Source organism: Epinephelus moara, chromosome 14 (assembly GCF_006386435.1).
Source record: "Epinephelus moara isolate mb chromosome 14, YSFRI_EMoa_1.0, whole genome shotgun sequence".
Lineage (NCBI taxonomy): Eukaryota > Metazoa > Chordata > Actinopteri > Perciformes > Serranidae > Epinephelus > Epinephelus moara.
Window position 1 is genome coordinate 20,327,986 of NC_065519.1, and position 24,302 is coordinate 20,352,287.

The 24,302-nt window shown below is 41.7% G+C and overlaps 1 protein-coding gene across 2 annotated transcripts in view; it reads left to right on the forward strand.

Annotated features, from left to right (window-relative positions):
* Positions 1-21,056, forward strand: part of bahd1 (bromo adjacent homology domain containing 1) — a 58,536-nt gene extending 37,480 nt beyond the window's left edge. For both annotated transcript variants that reach the window (XM_050061573.1, XM_050061574.1), the window contains exons 2-7: positions 459-2,234; positions 8,528-8,937; positions 9,216-9,375; positions 9,490-9,569; positions 13,133-13,224; positions 13,492-21,056. In XM_050061573.1, the coding sequence (XP_049917530.1) occupies positions 587-2,234; positions 8,528-8,937; positions 9,216-9,375; positions 9,490-9,569; positions 13,133-13,224; positions 13,492-13,684 (2,583 nt within the window). In that variant the 5' untranslated portion in view covers positions 459-586 and the 3' untranslated portion in view covers positions 13,685-21,056. The remainder of the gene's footprint in view (positions 1-458; positions 2,235-8,527; positions 8,938-9,215; positions 9,376-9,489; positions 9,570-13,132; positions 13,225-13,491) is intronic.
* Positions 21,057-24,302: the final 3,246 nt, after the last annotated feature.

Consider the following 24,302-nt stretch of genomic DNA (forward strand, 5'->3'; position numbering starts at 1 on the left):
CGGATTTGTTTTTTTTAGGCCATATCGCTCAGCCCTAGTCGCAATATTTATATCAAGGTATTTGGTCAAAAATATTGTGATATTAGATTTTCTCCACATCGCCCATTCCTAATGTGGCATAATCTAAGTGTAAAAAGAGCACATTTTAAACTTAAACAGTGCTGACAAATGGGAAAGAGGTTGGAGCACATTTGGCCTGAGGCTTAAACATGACATAATGTGCTCTTTATCTCAGTTTCTCCTCCATCTTGTGTGCGCATTGTATTTGCATTTCAGGCAGAAAGGTTGTCTAAGTGGTCATGTTCTCTGGGGACCTGGATATTGACAGCAAACTAAGTAAAACCGGTTGTTAAATAATGCATCAAAAGATCCTGTCTGTTACATTAAGTCACTCTCGGCTTCTCTGTCTGTGTGTGGCACACACTTTACAGTTAAATGTCTGATCTGTGTCTCCCCAGAGAGTGTATGGACCCAGGTGATGATCCATGACGATGCTCGCTGAAGGGTCTGTCTGAGCTGAAGCCCACCATCGTAGCACCCCGTTGATGAAGACGACGTGGTGGATCTGCTCCCGGACGCTGAGACCATGGTGAAAGCTCAGCGGAGCCAGCCTGTGAAATGCGGGAAGCCGCGGAAGGAGAAAGGAAGCAAGGAGAAAGGAGGTGGCGTGAAAAAAGGGAAAGAGAGAAAGAACGAGTTGAGAGGAAGGAAAAAGAAGGATAAGAAAGAGCTACATCGACACAGAAAGAAGACACTGGCAGTGGGTGATGGAGACGCGCTGGACTGTTGCGTCCTGCTCACCCGTCTGGAGGAGAAAGGAGTTGTGGGTAAAGCAAAGGATGCACTAAAAGCTGGGAAACAAAAGGCGGGGAAAGCCAAGAAGAAGCTGCACTCCAGCTCCAGTCACAGAAGGACCAAATCTGGACTTAAGAAAACTTCCGCAGCCAATCAGCAAGCACTGGAACCAAAAATCAACCAATCTGACGCCTTACTCATGTTTCCCGCACATGTCTTTGAGCCCCGCAGGCGGAGGATGGCCTCTCTCAATGCTGAGGCCGTCAACAGCTTGCTGCTCTTCAGAGACGAGTCTGTCGCGTCAAATCTCGCAAAGAAACGGCAGCCTTCTAACGAAGACAAAGCTAAAGACAGTCTCACTAAAACTGAACAGAAAGGTCATAAAACCAAAAAGGTTCCTCCGGGAGGGAAAGCGGACCCAAAAGAAAGACCTAAAAAACAGAGGCGGTCAACAGTGGAGGCTCAGAACATTGACTGGTTGGCTTTGTTTGCGCCTACGCCTCGGCGTCAGGCAGGCCTCACTGCTGCAACACTGCTCAAACTCACCAGCGCCCAGTACGGAAGCAAACGACAAAAGAAGGCGGAGTCCAAGGCGGGGAGTGGGTGTGAAGCAGCAGCTACGACTCAGGATGAGATTAGTGGTAAGCAACTGTTGGGAGAAACAACGCTGACCAAAAGAACAACACATCCCAAACACGAGGACCAACTGAAGCACATAAAACAGGGTACAGAGGATCCGGTTCATTCCCAGCTGGACTCCACCATCCAGGGTTGCTGTAGCTTGTGTAAAAGCGAGGCTTTGGATCCGGAGTGGGCGGGCCCTGCAGGGGGACAGGAGTGTCTCAAACGGGAGCTTCACCGCGGCTCTTCGCTCGGATTCTCCTTGAAAACAATCAAAGAGGAGCAGGTGGAGGCCGAGGTGTCTTCCTGCTACTGCTGCTCCCAGGAGAGGTGTGTCGAGTACTGTCACAGACTGGCCCTCTTCCTGGAGGACAAGACCTTCAAGGAACCAGAGGACGGCTCACTGTCTGAGGTGTTCCACCATCATCATCACCACCATCACCATCACCACCATCATCTTCAGCCACCTCACTCCGTAACCCACCCAGCATCCATAACCATCAGCCCGCACACGTACACCTGTTTCCCCGGCTACTACGTCCACTTCAGTCACCCGGACACCTCCCCCTCCCCCATACCGCCCCTCGCTTTGTGCCCAAAGAGCGGCAAGAGACCCAAGCTGCTCCCCAGCACCGGTCCGCAGCCCTCAGGGATTACCCATCCAGTGTACTGCTGCACCTCAGTGGAGGCGTGCTACGGAGAGCCCTGCAGGATCAACGGCTACTCCTCCTACACCAGTGTGATTCCAGCCATCGCCAGAGGAGGGTGCTCCTTCAGCACCACAGACTGCACCAAATGTAACCACAGCATCAAAAGAGGTGAGCACACACAGGATTGACATTAGGTTTACTTTTTATCAACCCCCAGCAGTGCGTCAGAACTGAACAAGCTGAGTTAATGCACTGGTATCTGTCTTGATGGCACTTATGTAACGACACTGACAACTTCTCCAAGTGCCTCAGATAAAAGGCAGAAGGACAGCAGAGTGTCCATTATCTCTTTCATTTTTGAATCCTCGTAGGATGTGTGTGTTTATCGCTGCTGCAAAGTGAAGTGTGGCAGTGTAGGAAGATGAGCTTACTTTAAATGTTTTTTGTAATTCAGTTTTCTTTAACTAAGTTTTGTAGCTGATAAACAACACAAACCAGTATTTTGCAGTAAATTAATAAAGAACAGAGGGGTGTACCACGGAGCCAGTCAGTTAGTGAGGTATGTTGAGTTTTCAGTGTTACAAAGGTGACTCTCTGGTGACTCTGGCTAGATCACCATGGTAACTTTACTGCAGGCCAAAAATGGTCCAGACCAGGTTGTCTTCAGAGTTTTGCATTAAAATTGGCTAAAAAGCACCTTTCACTAATCAGTTCCTTTTGAAATAGCATCACCCTGTAGTCAATAGGTAATCTCTTGCTGCCAAATAAAATAGTGCAAGTGCAGTAGCACAAGCTTTATGCTTTGGGCTGCATATTTTAGCCATAGGACCTCATAGTATATCAGTGTTGAAGAAAATCTAAACAAGGATGCTGTTTTATTTTATTCACAACTTGCTCTCACTGAACTACCTAATGTGTTTGTCCATGCTGTCTCTAAAATAAGCCTTGTATAAAAAAAAAAACCCAGGTAGCACTATACATTAATTGTTCACTATATTATGTCTGCTAACAGAGTGCTGATTAAAGAATTCATTAATCTATTGATATTTATTGCAGATAATATTAAATCAATACTAGAAAATTCTTATCACTTTGATTTTGCCAATAAGCAAAGAGATTAACACTAATCCTTTGTTATGGGACAGTGTCAGTACATGTGCATGCAGTTCTTAAGTATCACACTAAAATCCGTTGCATCATGTTTAAAGATTAAGAGCTGTAGAATGGGCAGATGTAATGGTAGAAAATAAACAGACTGCTAAAATAAATATATTAACTTCTGAATTTACACAGTTGGTCATTGTCTGCCGGTATCCTGCTCTCGCTTTAAAGCTACAGCTGGTAACTTTTATGAGGTATAAATATTTGCCGAAACTGTTTCTATAGTCTAAAAAAGAAAAACATTAGACCGATAAAATTATGTCCCTCCACTTCCTGCTGCCTCTAAAGGCATTTTCTAGATGTACCGCAGCGCACCGAAAACAACCAATCAGAACCGAGGAGTTTCTAACACAGCTGTAAATTATGTCTTGTCGCTGCTCATGAACTGCAGTCAAATTGTTTAGCTGTAAAATGAGAAAGTTTGTGACCCAGCTGCCATGTTGGGTACAATTAATTTGTTTTCTCATTTTGTAGCTAAACAGTACACGAAAATATGTTTCTAAAACAACTGAGGTGAAGTATGCAATGCAGTAACAGAATCTTGATTCATATGTTTTTTGGGGTTTTTTTTTTTTTAAAACTATTTGTCTCATTTAGTGCTGTGTGAATATAGAGGTGGTTTCAGCAAATATGAAAGTTATTTTTTAAGTTAACAACTGTAGCTTTAATGGAAGCAACAATGTCGCTTTTTGTTGTAATAGTTTTTACATATCCTTCATGGGCAGAAGTAGGCTATACACAAACGCCCCCTCCTTATGGGAACATGCACAGAGCCTGAAGAAGAAAGACTAGCAAAGCAAGTTGGCGATCACGTTTATGTTACCTATTATCTCCGACTGGGATCTTAAGCTTTGTCAAGCCGGCTTACGCAAAGAAAGCCTGACTCTGTCAAACTTGATCCATATTGAACCCCTCAGATAACAAAGTAAATGGAACTAAACAAATGTGGCCTAATGTTTTGGTTAACCTGAGTAAAATAGGCCACAATGATAATAATAAGTAAAAAGGAAAGAAAAAAGTATAAATAAAATACCATATTAGTACAACATAAATCTCAAGCTTGAAGGTTAGTTCCTGTTCTTTGAAATAGCAGTTTGATTTTTTTTTTTTTTTTAAAGCCTAGCTGTGTAAGTTGGTGCAGACCAGAGATCATGGAGCGCTGTTTGTAAAGGTTACTCAAACGATTTAGTGTTGCACTTTCACAAAGTCAAGAGGTTTGCAAAAGACAGATTAAAAAAAGAGAAAGGTCAGAATTGAAGCAGCAGAGGCTGAGATATCCTGTTTTTTTTTTAGTCCCTGTCATGTTCCAAAAAAAGTTGAATCCTTCCCGATAAATGCCCACATCTTTCAAACTCTTCACCCCCACTTTGTAACTGAGACTTTCTGTTATAAATTTGTAGTTTGTGTGTTCTTAGACTTTACAGAGCTCCCTGCAGAGCCACAAAAGATATGAAACAACTTTTACAGGCTCCAAATGACAAGGAAACAAAGCTTCATGTGTAAAATCATTGAACCCTTTAAATAAGACAGTAGTTTAAGTATTAAATGTTCATGAGCACACTACGGTTATTAGGTTATTTTGTATGCAGTGCCCCCCCTAATCCGGCTGCCAAAGCAGTACAATGCGCTGAGAATAGCTATTATGTCAGGCATTTTTAATCTCCCATTTTGGAATGTCACTTGAGTGGGAGGTAACAAAAAAATATCAGATAAAGGGCAAGACCTCTTTTGTCTCCAATTGAATACAAGCAGCCGGACAGTGAATACAAGGCCTGTGCAGCTGAAACCTAATGAGCTGATTGTACGAGCTCAAGTGTCAGCAGTTAGTTACTGTGCTCGAGTCAGAGATGTGAACCAGAACAGGAAAACACTCTGTGATATCTGCGGTGTGACACACAAACGCTGTGTGACTGGCTGAATGTGTGGGTGTATGGTTAAAAACACCTGAGTGTGACCTCAAAACAACACTAATTACACGTGAACACACACCAGTGTACTGCTGCGCCTCAGCTGCTCGCGCTCTATCTCTCTCTGTGGTCTCGAGCAGCCGAAAGCAGGTCAGGCTATGAGGGTTGAGACTCTACAAGAGCGCCGAAGTCTCTTCTTAGTAATAGATTTCATGGAGGACATTTTGACATGTCACAGTAGGAAAAGCACAGGTGTAAATAATAGAATTAATGATGGCTGAATTCCGCTCAGCTGCTTTTCCTGGTATTGTGCACATGGGCCTGCTGTCACACTGTCATGGCTTACTGGGACACTTGAATAGAACGGAGCCATCGTTTATGTTATTAGTAACAGCTGTGGGTTTCCTGCCATGACAAGTCAAAATGTCTGCTGTGCGGAGACCGATGGTCTGCCCACACAGGTGTTGCCACTTCTCTGCCTGATTAGACTTTCTCTCTGTACTGAATGTGTACAGATCAGGGCTGCGTTCAGCTGCGACAAAATGCAGCAAAACATTTATTTAAATGTAAATGGTGGTGCGTTGAACACCCTGTTGTGTTACTCAGGCGCACTGCTTTTTAATACACCGGGATTTCACTAATTTCAATTCAGAAGGCCTTTATTGGCATGGGAAGCATACGTTTATACTGCCAAAGCCAGCGTTAAATAAAAACAAAAACTGTATGTACACTAAGTAAAGATTGAGCAGAGTTTGGTTTAGCACAGTAGCAATCAATGTCCCCTTCCACACATTCTTCCTAGCCATTGGTCTAGGCTCCCTGTCAAAGTTTACCAAAGTTGAACTCCGTGCGATTGGAATATGCAATTTTGCTTTGCCACCAGGAGAGAATGAAGTGAACAGGAGGTAAATATTTGCCTTTGTTAATTACGCTCATGTGGGCCCGTCATGTGGTAACCTCATGACCAACATCAACCTGGGGCATGTTCTGTCTGAAAATGGTGTGCAACGCTTCCAGGTTGAACAACATGTTTCCCCAAATTGGTGTAAAACAGGCTTTGAGGTATTTATCTCCTTTAGTGGGTGTGTCAGAGGTGTTACCCTATCAGCAGTGATGGGCGTATAAACCTGCAGTACTAAAAGACAGCACCTTGTGTAACAGACATCGACTGTAAAAATAATGGACGTAGCTACCATGATGTCACCCATCAGTTTGTGGACTCCTGTTCTGAAGCCGTAAATTCAGCTTTTAGGCCATAGCCATCTTGGATTTTTGGAGCCAGAAGTGACCACATTTGGTTGAGAGGCTGGAGCTGTGGAGCCTTAAGCCTTAAGAAAATGTAAACTGGTGAGTTGTGTAGTAATTCACCCCCGCACAATTGTTGTGAAAGGGGAAATTAGCTATAGAGACCAAAACTGTTTTTGTACCAGGCTGTTAACATGCTTATTTCTGCTGTAACGTTGGGCATTTTAACATGGGGGTCTTTGGGGATTGACTGGAGCCAGCCTCAAGTGGCCGTTCAAAGAACTGCGGGTTTTGGCATTTTGTGTTGGCTTCACTTTTAAGTTTCGGAGGTTGCCAGCGTGTAGGATTTAGAGGCATCTGTTGGCAGAAATGCCAGATAGTATTCATAATTATGTTTTCATAATTTTATGATCACCTGAAATTAAGAATCGCTGTGTTTTCGTTTCCTTAGAATGAGCTGTTTATATCCACGTATGGAGTGGGTCCTCGTCTATGGAGTCTGCCATGATGTTTCTTCAGTAGCCCAGAACAGACAAACCAAACAGTCCTTCAATCTTATCGCTAGATGCCACTAAAACCTGTGCGGTGCACCTTTTATTAATGTTTTGTGACATTTTTTGTCGGGGCTGAATGTGCCCCTGAACTGTGGTCTAATTAGCCAAGTAATAACACCTCTGTGTGGGTGTGCAGGGCCTTTAAGTTACAGCTGTAATAAGATGATAAAGTAAATAGTAATTGTGTTGGCAAAAATATTCAAATCCTAAAGCAACCGTGTAACTTTTGACAAAGTAGATAGCACAGTCTTTCTTTTACAAAACAAATGTTCAGAAGCAATCAAACGCACCCTTGTTAAGTCAATACAACCAGGAGCTTCGCTGTTACATTCTCACTAGGTATGGAATGGCAATAAACCTTTACATGAGTAAAAAAGCTAGTTGCTAAATGTAGCTAAAGCAGGCGTGTCCAAAGTCCGGTGCAGGGGCCAATTGTAGCCCACTGACTTTTTTGAACACCCATTGTCTCGTGGCCCTTCACCCAATATTGGTTAATCAAGCAAGATCACTTTGCCTTTTTCTATACAACTCATTAAATCAAGACTATCATAGTTTGAAGACACTGACCAAGTAGGAACCAAGCAGGTGGAACTAGTGTGTTTTCATAAACTGGAGCAGTAAAAAATTGAAAACTTTTTCAATGGAAGATGAAACAGTTGCGTTTGTCTCATTTTCATGTAATTTTTTGCTATCACTAACCCATATGATGGGAGAAGCAGCAGACCCCAGGTATTTTTACATTATCTATACTGGCCTTCATTCAAAAAAGTTTGACACTCCTGTCTTAAACCATTTGGAATGATACTACCTGCCGGGCAGTCACTACTGTGTAAGCAGCACTTTTAATGTTGTAGCTAGTGGTTGAGCTATTTTGAGCCACTTGAGAGTACACACTGTTGGATAATTGAATCTATAACAAATATTCAAATACATCAGAATTTATAAGGTCAGACAGCAAAGGTTTTGTACATAAAATCTTAATTTGCAGCCACTATTCACTGGCTGTCAAATAAACATAGGGGAGTAAAAAGTACAGTGTTTCCCTCTGTAATGCAGGATGTATAAAACATAACAGCGTTACATAACATAGATGTATGGATCTATGGTACATCTATATCTAATAATAAATATGTTTGCTAATGGTTGAGTTGGTTGAAGTATCTTAATGTATTCTCCATGGAGGAAATGAAGGCTGCTGATGAAGTTTGGATGGAGGGAGTAGAGAGATCACGTTGAAATAAATTGACCATTAATCCACCTTAATGTCCTCACCACAACTGTCATGGGAGTGTGCACAAGCTGCTCTTGTTGTTTCACACAGTCAGTGCTAGTGTTAGTGTTATTTAGCTGTGTGTGTGTGTGTGTGTGTGTGTGTGTGTGTGTGTGTGTGTGTGAGGGGCTGCTCTGTTAAAGGCTGTAATTGACCTTAATTGAGGCTCTGTTTGTTATTTCTGCTGCTTCAGCGGAACTAATAACAACTGAGTATCGTTTAGGTCTCTGTTATGTAACCTTGTTAAAGGTTGTTGATCACTGTTGCCGCTCCTTAAAAGACTGCCCGTCACTCATTATGTTTCCTTTTCCGTTCCTTCCTCAGACGACTACTCATCCACCCTTAATGACCATCACAGTCCCTCCTCCATCCCCATCTGTCCCAGCCCCAGAACCCTCACTGGCTGCCCCGTTCCCACTGTGCCTCCAGCCGGCCAATCAGTGCCCCACGTTCAGACTCCGCTGTCCGACCCCAGCCAACCGCAGCCTCCGCTGCAGGTGGCGAAGGAGTGCCCGCAGAGTGCCAAGTCGCCCAGCGGGTCGAGGTCTGGCGCACGCGGCACCGGCAGCATCAGCTCGGCTGTCTGCCCTCTCAACAGGGACAAGAAGCAGAAGCTGGGCTCTGCCAGCGTCGGAGGGCGAACGGTTGCCAAGCAGCCGAAGAACGGCCGCCAGAAATCCACCAACGGCTGGCAGCCAGTTGGCCTGCCCTTTCAGAAGGAGGTTTTCTCTGTGGTACGTAGAAGAAGTCATGCTGGTGGTTTCTGACGCAGCCATAGCGGTGCCGCTTGTAATTAAAGATGGTGTCACTTTACTTTCTGCTCTAAGACAGGATGATTTATCACATATTGTCACGTTAGAGCTTATTCACTGATTTCTGAGTTTCGTCCAAACACCTGACCGTCCACATTTCTGTCAAGATACACAAGTCATTCAATACAAATCACATCCTGGAGCTGTTTACTCCACAACCTCTCTCAGCTTATCAGTGTGTCCTGCTGCCTGTGTTCCAGGGAGAGGAGACGCTGGTGCTGAGGAAGTGTTTCGAGGGAGTCCAGAGGGACGGAGAGCTGATTCGGGTCAGAGACACTGTTCTGCTGAAATCTGGACCTAGAAAGAAGTCTCTGCCTTACGTGGCCAAGATCTCATCTCTGTGGGAAGAGCCGGAGTCAGGTAGGACACATACTGTACACGGTGTTTAACTCCAGCACAAGAGGAGCTGAATTAATGCGGTAATAACTGGCTCCAGCACTGACGTGAACTGTGTGTGTTTTTGTGTTTCTACAGGAGAGCTGATGATGAGTTTGTTTTGGTACTACCGTCCAGAACACACACAGGGGGGACGCAACCCTAGTATACATTGTGAGGTGAGAAGATAATCCTTTTATACCTTTTTAAAATACTGTTTTCTGAGTGGTCGGCAGGTGTTTGTTAAAATCATATACGAGGACCCGTGAGTCATAGCTCCAGTTCATTCTGTGCAGTAGCTTGTAAACCAGTGTGCATGCAGTGTATATTAAACTGCATGTAAGCATGGGTAGAATATTTATGCTTTGGGCCGTGTTAGCTTTTAAGTCTCTCAGGTGGAATTAACTTAGCTACCATTTTAACTGATGTTTAAAACTTATATTTAATTTAATGATAAGGTTGATAATATTCTATATTCTTTATAAAGCTCACAAAAAAGAAACAAAACTGAAAATGAATTGATCCGACTCACAAGTTTTATCTGTGTATTCAAAGCCTGATGTCGCTTGATAAACTATTTAAAACACAACAATGAGCCACACGTCCCTTCATTATCAAAAACTCTGCCCCTGTAGTTTATTTTGAGTCAATCCCACACAAACCGCCCTGCTGTGATAAGTGCTCTTTATTATACATATTCATCCACAGCAGAAAATAGTCCCCAACAAGTGCTGTATTTACTCAAAAGCCCCCAGCTTCCTAAATGACTCATCTCTTTTTCAAAAACTATATATTTAAGATCAGGTTAAGATCCACATCAGGGGTGTCAAATGGGCCAGAACGTGCCAAAGGGTCCAATCCGGTCTGTTGGTTTACTTTGCACAGCTAATATTGATGCACTTGCAAAGGCCAAGAGGTGTCAGGTTTCAGGAGCAAAGTTAAACAGTGAGTAGTGTACTTCATATAAAATGTTGTTTCAGAGGTTTTCCCACCCTGGCTAGAATACAGTCCTCTGAAGAAACAATAAGTACTTACTGTGGCCATATTTAAAGATATTGAATATTGTGCAAAAGAATCTGTATCAGACTTCAGTCTTTACTCTTTAAAAACAGACGTCCCGCAGACGGCCACAGGAGGTCGTTGTATGCATAATCCTGTATATTTCGGTCTACAACAAAAACCATATTAGCTTGAACATTCCTTCTTTATGCAGCAGAAATCTAAAGCTTCTGTCTTCCATGTCATCACGTTGTACGCTGGAGATGATGTCATTATGTTGTGTGCAGTGCAAAGTATAAAAAAAGTATAAAAAAGCCTTTGCACTCTGCTCATAAAAATGAGCATATCTCAAAAACTAAATCATGCACATAGTTCAAATAACTTATGGAGTGTTTAGAGATATTTCGTTCATGTTTCTACATTTAGAAATCTGTTTAAACATGATGATTTTTGTATTTTTATGCCTCCGCCTGGGTTACAGCTGGAGCTGTAGGCATTATGTTTTCGTGTTGTCTGACAGTTTGTCAATCTCCATTCTCGTGAACACGATATCTCAAGAATGCCTTGAGGGAATCTCTCCAAATTTGGCACAAATGTCCACGTGGACTCAACAATGTACTGATTAAGATTTGCTGGTCAAAGGTTAAGGTCACTGTGCCCTTGCATCTGTCTCATTCTTGTGAACACGATATCTAAAGAACATCTTGAGGGAATTTCTTTAAATTTGGCACAAACATCCTCTTGAGTCAAGGGTGAACTGAACAGAATTTGGTGGCTAAAGTTCAAAAGGGTAAGGTCACTGTGACCTTGCATCCATTGCATTTATGTGAATGCGGTAACTCAAGAACACCCTGAGGGAATTTCTTCAAATTTGGCACAAACATCCATTTTGAGTCAAGGATGAGGTTTTTTTAAGGGTTTGGTCAAGGTCACTGTGGCCTCACAAAACATTCCTATACTAATTATAACAAAATTTCACACAAATGTCTAATAGGATAAAATAGTGAAGTGATGACATTATATATCCTCAACTGTGGCATCATAATATTCTGCAAAAACACTTTTCTGTCCATCATTAAACATCGTATCTCAGGAACAGAAGGGGAGACATTTGGACAGATACTGAATTGGTGACACTAATCTTGGGTGTCCACCTTGAAACTGTGCCAATTGTGTCGATCTTCTGTGCTGCCGGGATGATGATGTGTGTCAAGCATTTGTGGTTTCACAGATTTGGACGTTAACTGCACAACTCAACTGGTGTGTGGAGCCATACAACCACAAGGCAGCAATTGTAGTTTTATTCATGACACAATTTCCTGAAGTTTATTGACTTACATAACCTTTAAGTTTTGGTTGTACAGATTTTAGATATACAAAGCATTTTAAGACACTCCAGAAAATGACATCACAATAAGCAAAAATCCCATGTAAGCACTGCTGGACCATTTCCACTGCAGAGTTCACTGGGGTTAAAACAGTATTAGTGGAACCATATTGCCAAGGCACTGCCAAAACTTCAGATTTGTAAATGGTTTGTAAGACAGGGGAAAACTTCACCTGCTTCCTCAATAGTCTCTACTTTAGTTTGGTGTGGTGATGCCAGCAGTACTGCACAGGAGTGGAAATGTATGGAAAAATGCACATGTAACGCCAGTGAGTAGTAGACTGACTGAATGTGGAAAAACTGAGACATGTTGTTGAAATTGTACTTATTTTTCTTCCGACGCCTCCAGTTGTTTATCATCTGTTTTGTAAATGGATGAGTGTTTTCAGTATGTGTGTCTTTACACTAAGAGAACGGGGGAAATTTGGAGGTGCTGTTATTTATAGGTTATTATGTAATGGTTTTACTGGTTCGGCCCACTTGAGATCAAGTGGACTTAAATGAGTTTGACACCCCTGCTCTACGTCTTCAGTAGAAACAAACACATTGGAAAGTACTGTAAACTCATTAAGGTGTTGTTGGTTTTGGACTTTGCATGAGATTTGTAGACAACTAGACAAATATACAGTGACACCAACATTATATTTTAAACATAGAATTTATTTTCTTTAACTTAAATGTCCAGGGTGTTTTTGCTCGCTTAATTCTGCTTCTAGTAAAATACTTTTCTGTAGGATTTTAGGATTAGTTTGCCACACTGATGTTTTCAGCAATTACTCTTTCCCTTCATTTCTTCCTGTTTGTACACTATGAATTTGCATCAAAATGAAAACATTACAATTCAAGGGAAGACTTCAGAGATTTTGGCTCAACTCAGCACCTGAAAATGTGTCTAAAAGAGATGAGAGTGAGTGAACAAACACACACAACGCGAGCAGACACACATGTTGAAAAGCAGCTTCTGCTGTGCTTGCTCCGTGTTGTCAGTAATCTCCCAGAGGAACAAGCTGCACTTTATTAAATCTCTGGAAACAATAAACCGCATGAAGTCTGTCATTTCTCGGCTGCACTAACAAACAACAAACACATCAGAGCGGCAGTGTGAGAACAGTAGCAGGGCTCTGGCTCAGAGGAAGAAACATCTTTCTCCTGTGAGTCTGTCTTTACGTCTGAAAGTGAAAGTGACGTGCTCTTGAACAACAAAGGAGAGAGAAGTTGTCTTTTAAGGTCCCTGTGTGCATGTGTAGACTGTGAAGATTTAAGGGATCACTTGTTTAATTCTCAGTCTTGGTAGATGATTTATTTTTTATTTTTATTTGGAGTTACTAACCCATGACCGAAACTTTCTTTCCCCAGAATGAGATCTTTGCGTCTCGTCACCAGGATGTGAACAGTGTGGCCTGTATTGAAGACAAATGCTATGTCCTAACATTGGCACAGTATTGTCGGTAAGAAAGAACATTTTCTGGTGGCTTCAGCGTATGTCTTTGAAGTATATTTTTTGCTTTAAACATTGGAAAGATTACCTGCTGAGAAAATCCTGCAGTGCTGTGTTTTTGAAGCTTAAACCAGTGCACAATGTTTAACATAAAAAGCAGGCGAATTTTTCTCAGTTCTCAGAGAGTTTGAAGCTACAAAGAAACACTGTTATTGTTTTTCTGACTGCTTTTTTGAAGGCGATTGAGTTTGATGTCCTGTATTTGTGCTCCGTCCAGATTTTGTGCCTTGGTAAAACGCCGTAGGGAGGGTGTGCGCGACTGTGCCGCCTCCCTCATGGTGCCACCTGTTGTCGGCAACGCCATGCCCACCCACCACTGTGTGCCCGATGACGTCGACCCAGAGCTGGTGTTTTTCTGTCGACACGTCTATGACTTCCGCTACGGACGCCTCCTCAAGAATCTGCAGTAGCATCTGACGGGGCATGACACATAATGCTATATGGGACGTGAGATAACGCTGTACATCCTCCACAACTTTAATTAGCTCCATACCTACCTGCTGCCTGCGTGACAGGAACTGGAAGTTTAGGATGAAGGACTGAGACATGAGCTTCTTTTGTTTTGAAACCTCTTGTTCATACTTAACATGCCACACATTTATTTAGTGAGAGTAATGGCTTGACATATTGTATAAGAGTTAATATGGCAGTGTAATGGTCTTTATCATACATGGCTCTGTGGTGTCGTAGCAGCTGTGTGAAGAACCTGGAACGTACTCTGCTGTAGAAAATGCTACTGTAGCTCTTAGAAATGTGACATTTGATAAATATGAAGACAGGTTGATGTTACGTGTGAATTATGTTACTGTCTGCCTGACAGATATCAGACACTCAGTGTGTCTCAATGATACGCCATAACTAAAGAAAATTGGAGGCATACAGTTTTAGATCGGCCCATGAGAAGAAACAGAGTGGCTGAAGGTTTAATCACATCTGTCATCAGATTTTTCTGTTACGCACTGCAGTCTTACAGAGAAGCTCCAGAGTGAACATCTGTGTTCAAGATGTGCTTAAGGAATAGTTTTGAGGAAATTTGCTGTCTTTCCAAAAGTTAGATGAGATGATCGATACCGCTCTCATGTCTGTACTGTAAATATGAACCTAATGCCCGCAGCCAGTTGGCTTCAAGCCACCAGGAACAGTGGAATTACAACTTCTGGGTTTGTCACGGGACGCAGTTGGGCCCAAAAGAGTTTTTCCCATAGACTTACAATGTGAAAGAGACAACTATAAATTAGTGAATACCTTTTTTTGAGCGTCATAACTACTGTGACATGACCCGTTTCACTATCAGGATTTGATCTATTCGTTCCAGTAACATTTCGAAAGTGTAGAAGAGCTGCACGATTAAATCATTTTATCCCCATTCAAGTTAATATAGCGCTAAACTGGAAGTTAAGGCTGATTTATACTTGTGCGTCAGCTCCATGCAGAGCCTGTGCCGTAGCCTACGCCATTGGGTGCATTTATACTTGTGCAGTGGTCTGTCTGTGTCACTCTGCAGTTACACCTCCAAAACACTAGTCGGTGCTGGGGTTTCTGGGAAGTGCTATAAAGTTTAATTGATTCAAAACACACATTAAACATGGCTTAAATAGCGACAAGCTCAAACACAAGTACACAAATCAGCTTCACTATAACTCGCAGCTTTCACAGACAAACACTTTCCCCCCGAATACAGCATGCTAACATTATAAGCACAAGCCTACGGTAATTTACATTGTATAAATTAGCCTAGCGTCTAGCAGACATTTCCTCTACTCATAAAAAATAGCGACAACAGCAACATTTAACAAAGGTAACATTAGTAAATTCGTCTCCATTACAACTCACAAGGTTCACCAACAAAACAACCGTCTTATACTGAACACGTCTTCCAAACAAATATAAAATTCTAACATTATTAGCACAATTCTTTAGCATTTTACATTATATAAATTAACCTAGCAACTAGCTGAGATTTCCTCTGCTCATATGAAGCCAGGATAAATCACACGCTTTATTGTCTTAACAAAAAAGCTTAGTTTCCACTGAGGGAAATGGTGTCAGCTTACAGAAACAGACAGGAGGTCTGCGTCGCAGCAATGTGTGGTTACATTTTTGGGGAGGTGCACGTCAGGCTACGGCGTAGGCTACATTGTAGGTAAAGCGTTGATTCGATGCAGAAGTATAAGTCCCGCTTTAGCCGCTTTGCCACTCATAGTCTCTAGTGCACTTGCTCTGTGGGCCCAATGATGTTGGAGATTCTGGTAATTTTACACACAAAAGTTGAACCGTTTTGGCTTCATGCACCACTGAGCAACTTTCATAGGAAGAAACGGCCCCCAACACTGTATCCAGTTGTCTTTAAACATCCATTGTTAGCTTAGCATGAATACTGGAAACAGGAAAACAGCTAGCCTGACTATGGACAGAGTGAGGCTAGCTGTTTCCTCCTGTTTCCAGTCTTTGTGCTAAGCAAAGCTAGGCTAACTGGCTGCTGGCTCCAGCTACACATTTCCCGGACAAACACGAGAGTAATATTCTCATATAACTCTTGACAAGAAAGCAAATTAGCTTTACCAATTGTTTTACCGTTCTATCATGTAAATTAATAATCTTGAAGATTTTCATTTATGTCTGATAAGTCACTATCTATATCTGAACTAGTAACACAGTAGTGATTGAGCCTATGACCCACTGACGAAGCCCTCGCATTTACAGTATTATGAACTGCATGTTGAGGGTGACATTACCAAGAAAAATCACAAGCAGCGCACAGTCATTCATAATCTAGTCTCACACACCAAAATAAAAATACATGTGTGCACACAAACATACTTTGAAAAAAGCCACATTTTCAATACACCATGTACATGTGGACTAGGCCTTTAAAGGTCCAGTGTGTAGAATTCAGAGGCATCTCTTCGCAGAAATGGTTTATTGTAGTCGTAGCTATGATTTCATTAGTATATAATCACCTGGAAATAAGAATCGTTATGTTTTCGTTTCCTTAGAATGAGTCGTTTATATATACACAGAGCAGGTCCTCTTCCGAGGAGTCTGCCATGTAGTTCTGCAGTAGCCCAGAATGGATAAACCAAACACTGGCTCTAGATAGGCCCATTCACATTTTTATGTCAGACATCATAGTTCCCTTAAGCCCAGTTCAGACCAAAGACAAGTTGAAACAGGCAACTACTTGTGCCAATGTATCTAGGTGAGATGGTGTATCATCTCTATGCAACAACTCTGTACTTTTGTTCTGATTTCCAGCTTTTCAGGCTTATTTTGTGGCTGAATATAATTTGTAGCATCCTAAAATATGAGTAAGGATAGTAGTAAGGAAACATAAACAAAAAGAGCATCAGATGGACTTTATTCATAATAAATACGCCACAATAGTAAAAGTAAGCAGCGCCAGTTAATCAGTCAAAGAGAATGTGTGGGGGAGACATGAGCACATACAGTGAGCAGCAGCAGAGACCCACCGTCCGACACCAGAACACCATGAAGAGGCAAACAGAGGGCTCGGGAGGGACATAGCACCTGCCGTAGCAAGCGCACGTCATTTTGACTTGACCAGTGGACTTTACTACAAGTCGATTGGCTGTAGAAACAGGTGACAAGGTGCTACCATCATCTTCAACGGCAGCCAGTTCACACTGCTTCAACTTTTCTCTGCAGCGTTCTAAAACTGTTTCATCTTATTGCAAATCTTTGGTCTGAACTGGGTTTATACGCCTGGCACACAGGAAAAGTTTCAGGTCTGCAGCCTCACCACTAAATCCTTCACACTGGACCTTTAATGTGCCAGCAAACACACTGCAATCACAGCTAATCACCATAGGCGCCGCCAAATTAGATGAAACAGAGATCTTTGAGATTGCAACTTTAACATTTCCATTCTGATGTAATCATGATTGACCTGGTGGTCTACGTAGTAAACTCTGATCACAGCTGTGAGGAAAGTCCTTTATCAGAAGGTTTGATTAAATCCAAGTCAGCTTTATCACCACTGATTAAGTCCATGCGCAGCAAACAATGACATGGAGGTGTTTTGGCTCTATTCTAGGTTTTATGTCATATCTGTAACCCTGGTGATTCTCACAGTTTAGTACAGACCTGCACTGTACAAAGAAAGCACACTTGAGTTTGTTTGATTTCGCAGTGTGAAGACGTCCAATGAGCCGAGCAGTGAGGGGATTTTTGTTATGCCAATGCTGAGGAATATTTTACTTTCTCAAAGCTGTTTGCAAGAGGTGTGATTTGACTCCGCTGTCAGCTAACTGTATATTTGCATTTATATATCTGGATGAGTGTCTGTTCGTGGCAGATGGCATCAGTTAGTCACCTATATTCTTGTTTCTTCACCGATGAGATGGTGAGTAATGTATTCAGTGTAGCATTTAGATCTGTGATGATGATCCATTCCTATGTTTGAGAGAAGATATGTATTTATTTCTGTACTGAGAAAATATAATTTATTTTCAAAAGATAATTTTAAAGAATAGAGTTTTAGATGAGTGGCTTTCATTCCTGATTAGAAAGGAGGTATCTCCTTCTTAGCTGCACTGTCTAAGATGAAAAGTGTGAGTCATTTGCGATAGTATTTCTGTGACTGACTGAGCTTGCTTGCCCATTACAAGCCTGTTAAATGTCGTGTTGAGATGTTGAAGTCCTCCGGGCAGATTCGAGGACACATTTAGAAGGATCTCAGATACAGTTTGAATGACGCCTGCTAACATGTGACCAGAGATGCTTAACCTGCAGGACCAAAATGTACCTTGGCCTCTCCCAGCTTCTTGTCATTCTCCTGTCACTTCTCCTCAGATGATAAAGCTTTGCCTCTTCACCTTTAAATGCCGAATGCTACGATGATTTAAACCTACCTTGCCATTAGCCTGTGCCCTTGATCTTGCTGCCTTATAGAACATTCCCAGCCTTTCATTTAGAAGTGTGTACCGATATCAGCCTGGGGTTATGAAGCTTCTTAGTGTGCTGATCTTGATTCCTAGAGACTTGAGATGCATCTCAGGTTCATCGCTTTCATGTGAACTGAAAGACAGAACTGATCCTTGATCAACACTTTCATTTTGACAAAAGTCTGCCCAAGATTTGTTTCAAATTCAAAGTGATCTGTTAAAGAAGGAATAGTTAAACACTTGGGAAGTACGCTTGCTTTATTTTCTCGTCCAGAGTTAAATGAAAAGATTGGGACCACTCTCATACCTGTATGCTAATTATGAAGCTGGAGTCAGCAGCAGATTAGCCTAGCCTAGCTTAGCATAAAGACTGCAGAAAGAAAACAGTTGGACTGGCTCTGTCAGAAAAGGCAACAAAATCCACCCACCAGCACCTCTAAAGCTCACTGATTAACATGTCTGTAAACATCAAATCTTTGTGTCTTTATGCTAAGCTAAGCTAACTGTCTGTTGGCCGTCGTTTCATATTTAGAGTACAGACATGAGTGTGATATTGATGTCTCTTCTAAATACCTTGAAACACACGGAACAGCATATTCTCACTCCCAACTTGTTGAATACCGACACTTGGTCAGTGGCTGTACAGGTCAAACTATGACACTATAGGTACCCTCTAGCATCAGTTTGGGACATTCAGGGACGCCATGTCATTTACTCTTGTTTCATGCATTGTGTATTTTCAAACTTAACTTCCATTTGCACAGGAAATGTCCAGTTCTTGCTTGTGAAGTGCATACAGTCGCTTTTCAAAATAAACATACCTTTAGTTTTAGGTTTACTTCCTATGGTTAAGGCAGCACGTGCTTAGGTTTAGAAAAAAGTATCATGGTTTGGCTTGAAATAAGAAATTTGAAATTTGTGACAAACATAATGTATACATCACAAGTTATTGATATAACTTACCTTCAGTTTCACACAGGAAATGAACAGTGGTCTCCCAAGTGAAAGTCCAGATCCTGTTTGACCGATTCACCTCCCCTCCCGCCTGCCCTACGTGGACACCCTCACTCTTTATACTATGGCAGTTTCTCAGAGCCTCGAAAAATTATGCCGCCCAGTCTCTCACTGCTGCCTGGTGCATTGGTATCTGACGCTGAGGGCCACTGACCAAACTATGATATTTGACAAGTTGGGAGTGAGAAATAAACAAATAATCGACATGAAAATGCACAACTCACCTGTTAAAATTATGCATCAAAACTATGCGAAATGAATATGCAACAGTTGTTTTGGCGTGACATTAGTTCCACACAGCATGATTGGTTGATGTCTTTATGCCTTTTTCTCAGTACAAAAACTCGGCCTTGGATCAGAAAAACAAATGACAGCTTTTTTGCCGTGAGATAATCACATTCTGTGTGGAAGTAATCATGAAACAAACAGTTTGAAAAAATATATATACAAACTACTGCACAAAAGAAAAAAGCCTCCGATGTGTAAAGGCCTTAACTCTCGACAAGACAGTGCTAAGTGTATTTCCCAAAGTATTGAACTGCTCCTTAAGGTTTGTGGTTGTGTGCTTCTCAAAGAACAGCGGCTGCAGTCAGCTTGAATTCCATCCGTTTCAATGCATTTCAGTTGCTACAAGTTTTCACGGTGGACAAAAAGTATCAAAACGTCCACAGAAACTTTTATAATCCACTTCTTCTTTATAATCCAGCTCTCAGCTGTCCATCTGTACTCTCATTATGTTCCAAACAACAAGACACAGCTTCCTGGCAGAGCTTCAGGGAGAGAGGAAATGAATTATGCTGTCGGAGTGTTTGAGACTTGTCACCATTTGAATCCTCTGTATGCGACATGTTTTAAGGTGACCACAAACGCTGTTCTGCATCAACGGTGATCTATTTACAGCCACCTTAGAAGCACAGGGGGTATTAGATTGTAGATTTTGTGGGTGGAGTATCACTTGAAAATGCCCACATCCTGCCTACTTCTGCTTTACTCCCTGTACAGAGGGTTGAGTAGATGACTCTTGTATGTTGAATCACAAAAATAGAATTCAGTATAATTAATTAATGGATTAATATTTGACTTTCAAACAAGCCTCGTCTGATTAACATGTTCATAATATTAATTCACTTCATTAAGCTGAAATAGAAAGAGTACACCATGCCGTATCATCGAACCAAAAGTCTGTAACTGAAGCAAACCTTCTCGATTGACTGAAGCATTTTACTGAATATTGATGGATGGTGGATGTACAGTAGTAAAGCCCACACAGCACAATCCAACAAAGCAAAATTGGGTAATCTACATTGGGTTTGATTTGGTTCAGCAATTTAAAATCCCCCTGGGTGTTCTGGATCAGAGTTTAAAACCACACACAGTCCATATTATGGCCTTAGGAATCACTCAGCAAACTAATTATGTTTAATCAAGATGTGTGATACTTATGTCTTAATTGGTCCTCTGTGCCTGTTCCCATTAACCCGTCGTATATACTCCCAACGTTTTCCACCAAGAGAAGGACAAGCTGTTGTTTTTACCCACCTTCCAAATGCCTTTCATTTTTGCCAGATGACGCTGGTCTGATCTTGAATCACCACAAAGAAATGTTTGCACCAAAAACAAAAGGAGAGAGGAGGGGAAGGTATCGAAACATGAATTTAATTTCATTCCCAGATGTACAAAAAAAAAAAAAAAAAACCTTAACTTTGGTTCTTCTGATGTGAATTTATGTTCATATTCTTTGCATGGCATTTTTGGAAATATCTTGGAAATATTAATCACAGCACAGATTATTTGTATGGTTTCAAATGGACCTCTGTAATATAAGAAAAATATTTAATTGTAATAAATAATATATGAGTTTGAACATGTGTTTGGGAGACTTTATTTATGCATTATATCTAGTTCAAATACTAGGTGGAGAGTTGTAGTAACAGTTGTTGCCCACACGAGGGCTCACTCAGCCAATATTTTTTATATCTGATCTGACAGTTCGTCTGATCCTCATTACATCATGTATGAAAAGGTTGAGTGGACATCTCTAACACATGCATTTACTCAAGTAAAAGTACTAATTCCACACTGTAGAAATATTCTGTTTGTACTGCATTAAAAATATTACTTAATTAAAAGCATGTAAGTACAATCAGGAAATATATTTAAGTGTTAGAAGTACTTTCAAAATCATAAAAGTAATTAAAAAGAAAAGAAGCAAGTCCTCATATTTGAGAAGCTGAAGCAATAAAATGTTTCTGCATTATAAATTACTCAAACAATTATCAAAATCCAATAAATGTTCTAATCAGTTGACTAATTGTTTCAGCTGCTCTTTTATATTTTCATATGGTTTGTGTGCAAAAATCTTAATTTGAAAAGTAGCCATTATCATTATTGGCCATTATCAAATATTTCAAGTGGAGTAAAAAGTTCAATATTTACCTTTTAGGAAGTAGAAAGTGACAGGAAATTGAGATACTCAAAGAAAAAGTACTGTAAATTTGTGCTTAAGACAGTACTTGAGTAAATGTACTTAGTTACATTCCTCCACTGAACAATAAGACGTGACAGGCATTTGTTTTTATTTATTTGTAACACCCGTAATGCCAACTTGGCCTTACATAGCACTTCCTCATTAACTTGGTCCTATAGTCATTATTTGACTCGTTCAAGTGATTGACTAATGCTTAAAGTACCATGTGAAATCTATTAGTGTTTGTGCTGCACATACATGGAACATTTTACAACACAAAATAAAACTAATCACACCAATAGGTCAATTTAAAACAGTGACCTACAAACGACTCTTGAATGTAATTGTTTTTGAGCTGTGTTCCATTTTTGCTGTTTTTTTTCCCCCTCATTAATTATGTGTGTGTGTGTGTGCATGTGCGTGTGCGTGTGCGTGTGCGTGCGTGCGTGTGTGTGCGTGTGTGTGTGTGTGTGTGTGAATAATATTGAAATTGAGGGCAGACCCTCGCTGATTGCTTGAGATTTAAATAAAGATTGAATGGACATCTGATTTGTTTTATCAAATGCAGTCATCAGTGATCAGTGCTGAGATTTTCAAGGGTCTTGAAGAATAACATTAATGACTAATGTGTGAAATATTGCATGAAGTGCTCAACAAAAACGGTTTGTGCAGGAGTGGAAAGACATTTGAGGTATGCAGGCCCGCCCACAGAATGACTGGGCTCCTGAAAAGGTCAAGTAATTGGGCCCTGTCCAAATCTGCTTTGCTCATATCAACACGTGTGCTCTTTCTCTGCTTGCTAAGAGCAGTAAATGTGAATGGCTGCCCACAGTTTTTTTATACCATTTTCAGGAGAGAGTGTTTTGGTCATGAAGCAGGCAGCATTTTATTAAAACAACAGCAAAATAGTTTTTCTGTTGTTTTGATAAGTAATGGTGAAAATTGAGGTTCAAAATAACACATAGTTATCATTGCTTATATGTAGGATGAACATGATTATTGCTATTGGCTGGGTCCCAGAAAGCTTCCCCCTTTTTCCCCTTATGAGCGGCCCTGGAGTTATGCAAGCTGAATCTACTTACAAACATGAAACGGTTTGTGAAGCTCCTGTGTTATCATGACTGCTTTGGTTCAATCAGTTCTCACATCTAGCAACTGTGTCATTCTGCTACCTGTTTATGTTTGTTTCCATCCATCCATTTTTATCTGCTTTTCCATGGCTGTGTGACAAGGGCAGCAGGCTGAGCAAAGTACTCCAGACATCCCTCTCCCCAGCAACACTTTCCAGCTCCTCCTGGGGAATCCCGAGGTGTTTCCAAGCCAGATGAGATATAAAATCCCACCAGTGTGTTCTTGGTCTACCCCAGGGCCTCCTGCCAGTTGGACGTGCTTAGAAAACTTCTAACAGGAGGCGCCCAGGAGGCATCCTGATCAGATGCTCAAACCACCTCAACTAGCCACGTTTGATGTGAAGGAGCAGTGGCTCTACTCCGAGCTCCCTCCGGATGCCTGAGCTCCCTACCCTATTTCGAACTGTACGTTCAAACCAGAAGCTTCCAAAGAGGCAAAGTCTCTCGTGGACGCCCAAGAAGCACAACTGTCAAAAATATTTCTGGCAGCTTCGGTCGCTCTAGTCGCGACGTGAATCATTGAACATTCTATCGTGCTTGTCAATTTAAAGCAGCCGCAAAGCGAAGTACTGGCTCTAAAGCAGCGTAGTTGCTGCTCGCTGTTGTCCAGTCAAAAAGCTCATAGTTGGCCCACAGAAAGTTATGTTTGGTCAATGAAAACAGAAAACGTATGTTATCCCATTCAAAGCAAGCAAGGAAGACTTGTATGCTACGCCGCAACATTAGCCTGCAATTCTCTCCTCTGTTACTAACATTACACACCAGCTACCTCCGCGACACGGTCCCAAGCCTCACTCTTTTTATTTTGGTCTCTGTAACTGAACAGCGACACATTATAAAGGACTGAGTGGGCAAGAACACAAGTAAAAAACTTCTCGGTATCCATTGTCGGAACAAGTGTGCTGTAGGAACCAAAATTACATGGCTTGTTCTCTGGGACCCGCTTCATCAAAGCACGTCAGCATTCCGATTGGTTGCTGCCGAACCGCGTCAGAGCTCATTATCATAAAGTTAAACGAGTTTTAACTCCCCTCCGGACCGCTCCGGTCGCTTTGGTCGCCCAAGACGTGTGGCTGACGACCAGGTCGCCCAAGTTGCCCAAATCGCGGGGCTCTCAATGAAAATGAATGACTTCCACCGTTTTGGAAGCTCTGGTCGCTGTTGGTTTGAACATACAGTAAGGCTGAGCCCAGCCACCCCACAGAGGAAACTAATTTTGGCCACTTGTATCCTCAATCTCATTCTTTTGGTCACTGCCCAGAGATATGACCATAAGTGAGAGTTGGGACGTAGATGGACCAGTAAATTGAAAGCTTCGCCTTCAGGTTCCCTCTTTACCACAACGGTCCAGCCCGCATCACTGCTAACACTACGCCAAACTGCCTGTCTGTCTCAGGCTCCATTTTACCCTCACATACATACAAGACCCCGAGATACCCGACCTTTGCTTTGCTTTGCTTAGGGCAGTAACTCTCTCTACCAAGAGGGGGCAATAAACGCTTTTCTGCCAGAG